The sequence below is a fragment of the Triticum aestivum genome, chromosome 2B, assembly GCF_018294505.1.
Source record: "Triticum aestivum cultivar Chinese Spring chromosome 2B, IWGSC CS RefSeq v2.1, whole genome shotgun sequence".
Classification (NCBI taxonomy): domain Eukaryota; kingdom Viridiplantae; phylum Streptophyta; class Magnoliopsida; order Poales; family Poaceae; genus Triticum; species Triticum aestivum.
In genome coordinates, this window is record NC_057798.1 from 28,468,500 (window position 1) to 28,471,204 (window position 2,705).

Here is a 2,705-nt window from a genome sequence, read left to right on the forward strand (position 1 = left end):
CTGGATTACAGTCACTCATGGAAACTTCAGGCGACTCAGAATTAGCAAATTCATGGACGAAATCCGTGTGTTTATTATACATGACAATGTGTTGTTATCTATACATTCGCATTTTTGTGGATCCTTTTGGTTTAATTCCTGATCATGTGTCTGAAACAAAACCGTGAAAATTCATCCATTCCAGGTAGTGCAGTGCAGTGCAGACTAGAGTGTCAAGAGGAGAAGATCAATAAGTATGGCTGCAGGGCCGCTGGTGCTATGGAACCACCGGTCGATGCAGATCCTGGTCCTCCTCAGCCTCGGGCTCCAGCTCGTCCTCTTCGTCTTCGCCGGGATCCGCCGGCGTCAGACGCTCCCCGTGCGGAGGTTCCTTCTGTGGCTAGCGTACCTCATGGCTGACTCCACCGCCGTGTACGCCGTCGGCCACCTGTCGTTCGGCAGCGCCGTGCGTGAGAACCAGCTCGTCGCGTTCTGGGCGCCGTTCCTGCTGCTCCACCTCGGCGGCCCGGACAACATCACCGCCTACGCGCTGCAGGACAACCAGCTCTGGCTCCGCCACCTCACCGTCCTCGTCGTGCAGGTCCTCGGAGCGGGCTACGTCCTCTACAAGCACATCGCCGTGGCCGGCGGCCAGGACAGGAAGCTGCTCCTGATCGCCTCCATTTTGATGTTCGTCGTCGGCTTCGTCAAGTACGGGGAGAGGACGTGGGCGCTCAAGTGCAGCACCCTGGAGAGCATAGGCGCCTCCCTCAGGACGCAGCCGCCCGCCATCCACAACCATGTCCACCCTCAGGACGAAGCTCCGGGGGATGAGTTCCACCTGCGACGAGCCCACTCGCTGTTCCACATCTGCAAGCGCGCCATGGTCGATTCCTCAGTGGTCGAGGAAGACTACATGGACATGGACGGCCTAGAAGAGTACACCAGCAAGCTGATACAACGTGTCGAGCTGTGGACGCTGATGGAGATAGAGCTCTCCCTCATGTACGACATCCTGTACACCAAGGCGGCCGTGGTGCACACCTTCCGGGGCTACCTAATCCGCTTCATCTCGCCGCTCGCCGTCGCCACCTCGCTGCTGCTGTTCCGGTTCACCCCCAAGGATGGCTACCTCAGAGCCGACGTGGCCATCACCTACGTCCTGCTGGGTGGCGCCGTGTTCATGGAGACGACGTCGCTCCTGAACGCACTGGCATCGTCGTGGACGTTCGCGTTCCTGAGCACCACGCGGTGGAATTGGCTTCGGTACGCAGCCCTGTGCAACAAGAGATGGGACAAGCTCCGGCGCGCCGTCGTGTGGCTTCATGATCTTGTCAAGGGAGGAGTTGCCGGTAACAGTAGGTACACGTCCAGAAGGTGGTCATACACCATCGGGCAGTACAACTTGCTGCACTTGTGCACGCGCCCCGCCGACACGCCGCTCACCAGCCCTCTGCTTGGGAGGCTGGCCAGGGCACTGGCACCCGATGAGTGGTGGAACAGGAAGCACTACTCGGCGACCGTCGAGATGACCGATCCGATCAGGCGTCGTATCTCTGTGTACATGAGCCGACTGTACAGCAAGGGCAGGTTCAACGCTGCCATGCTGGGGAAGAAGTGGGGTGAGTACCCACTAGGCCGCCGCGGGCTTTACCGCGGCATCCTCAAGGACTCCCTCGGCATCGAGTTTCAGGAGGGCATCATCATCTGGCACATCGCCACCGAGGTCTTCCTCACCAAGAGCGAGAGAGCCAAAGCCATGGACGCCGCGCCTGACGTGCACGCCATCAGGGTGATGTCCGATTATATGATGTTTCTCCTGGTGGAACGTCCCTACATGCTGCCAGGCCAGCCCCAGAAAAGGTTGTACCAGCGGACCTGCGAGAGGCTGGTCACCAGGAGATCGACTGATCCTAGGTACCCTAGCCGTGCACGCGTCGTCAAGGATCTGTTCCGTGTGTTTGATGCCCCACACTCGAGCATTTCTAGGGTTGCCGAGAGAGAGGAGCTCGCCAACAATCTGTACGATGAATACGAGGACCAGGAGTTCAGCCACCTTGCTCCTCGTCTCACTCACATGGCTCAACTCGCCAAGGAGCTGCTGGAGAAGGAGAAGGATGGCACGATAGACTCCTTGGAGCTTGTCCTTGACGTGTGGATGGACATTCTCGTCTACGCGAGCAACAAGTGCAGCAGGGAGTCCCATGCCCAGAAGCTCAACAGTGGTGGCGAGTTGACGACCATCTTGTGGCTTATGGCAGAATACATCTACCAAGCGTCGGTTGCCCAAAGAGATGATGTAGTATAATTCACTAATGTCATGCATGTAAGCATGTTACCATCGTGTGTAAGGAAGGAACCTGTATGTAACTCGATCGGGTCGTCCTTAGGGGAGCGGCATGCGCGGTACCCATGCCCTGTCCCCGTCCTCCTCCCTCACTGGTGGCGAAGACTAGTTCTCTCGGACGGGGAGGTGTTAGCCCTCATCGTCGCGGCTCGGGCTGGATGGTGGCGGTGGCATGCTGGCAGCCTTGATCTTTCACAAAGTGATGGCCTTGGCACAGATCGATCCAGTGACAGATCTCCTCTCCCGCATTGGTGGGATAAACTGGTAGTGCAGCGGGTAGTCCCGGGTCCGGGATTGGATGTAGTCAGGCTCCCAACCAATGGGTCGATGTCCACATCTGGACCATGCCAATGTGGCTGCAACAGTTGATCCTTCGTCC

The 2,705-nt window shown here is 58.2% G+C and overlaps 1 protein-coding gene across 1 annotated transcript; it reads left to right on the forward strand.

Annotated features, from left to right (window-relative positions):
* Positions 1-203: 203 nt before the first annotated feature.
* Positions 204-2,333, forward strand: LOC123040126 (uncharacterized). Its single transcript, XM_044463057.1, has one exon. It carries the CDS (start codon positions 236-238, stop codon positions 2,285-2,287), a length of 2,052 nt encoding a protein of 683 aa, XP_044318992.1. The 5' UTR covers positions 204-235; the 3' UTR covers positions 2,288-2,333.
* Positions 2,334-2,705: the final 372 nt, after the last annotated feature.

Bases quoted from the DNA above. Each gene is read 5' to 3' on its own strand.
- LOC123040126 (XM_044463057.1), top strand. From the start codon at position 236: ATGGCTGCAGGGCCGCTGGTGCTATGGAACCACCGGTCGATGCAGATC.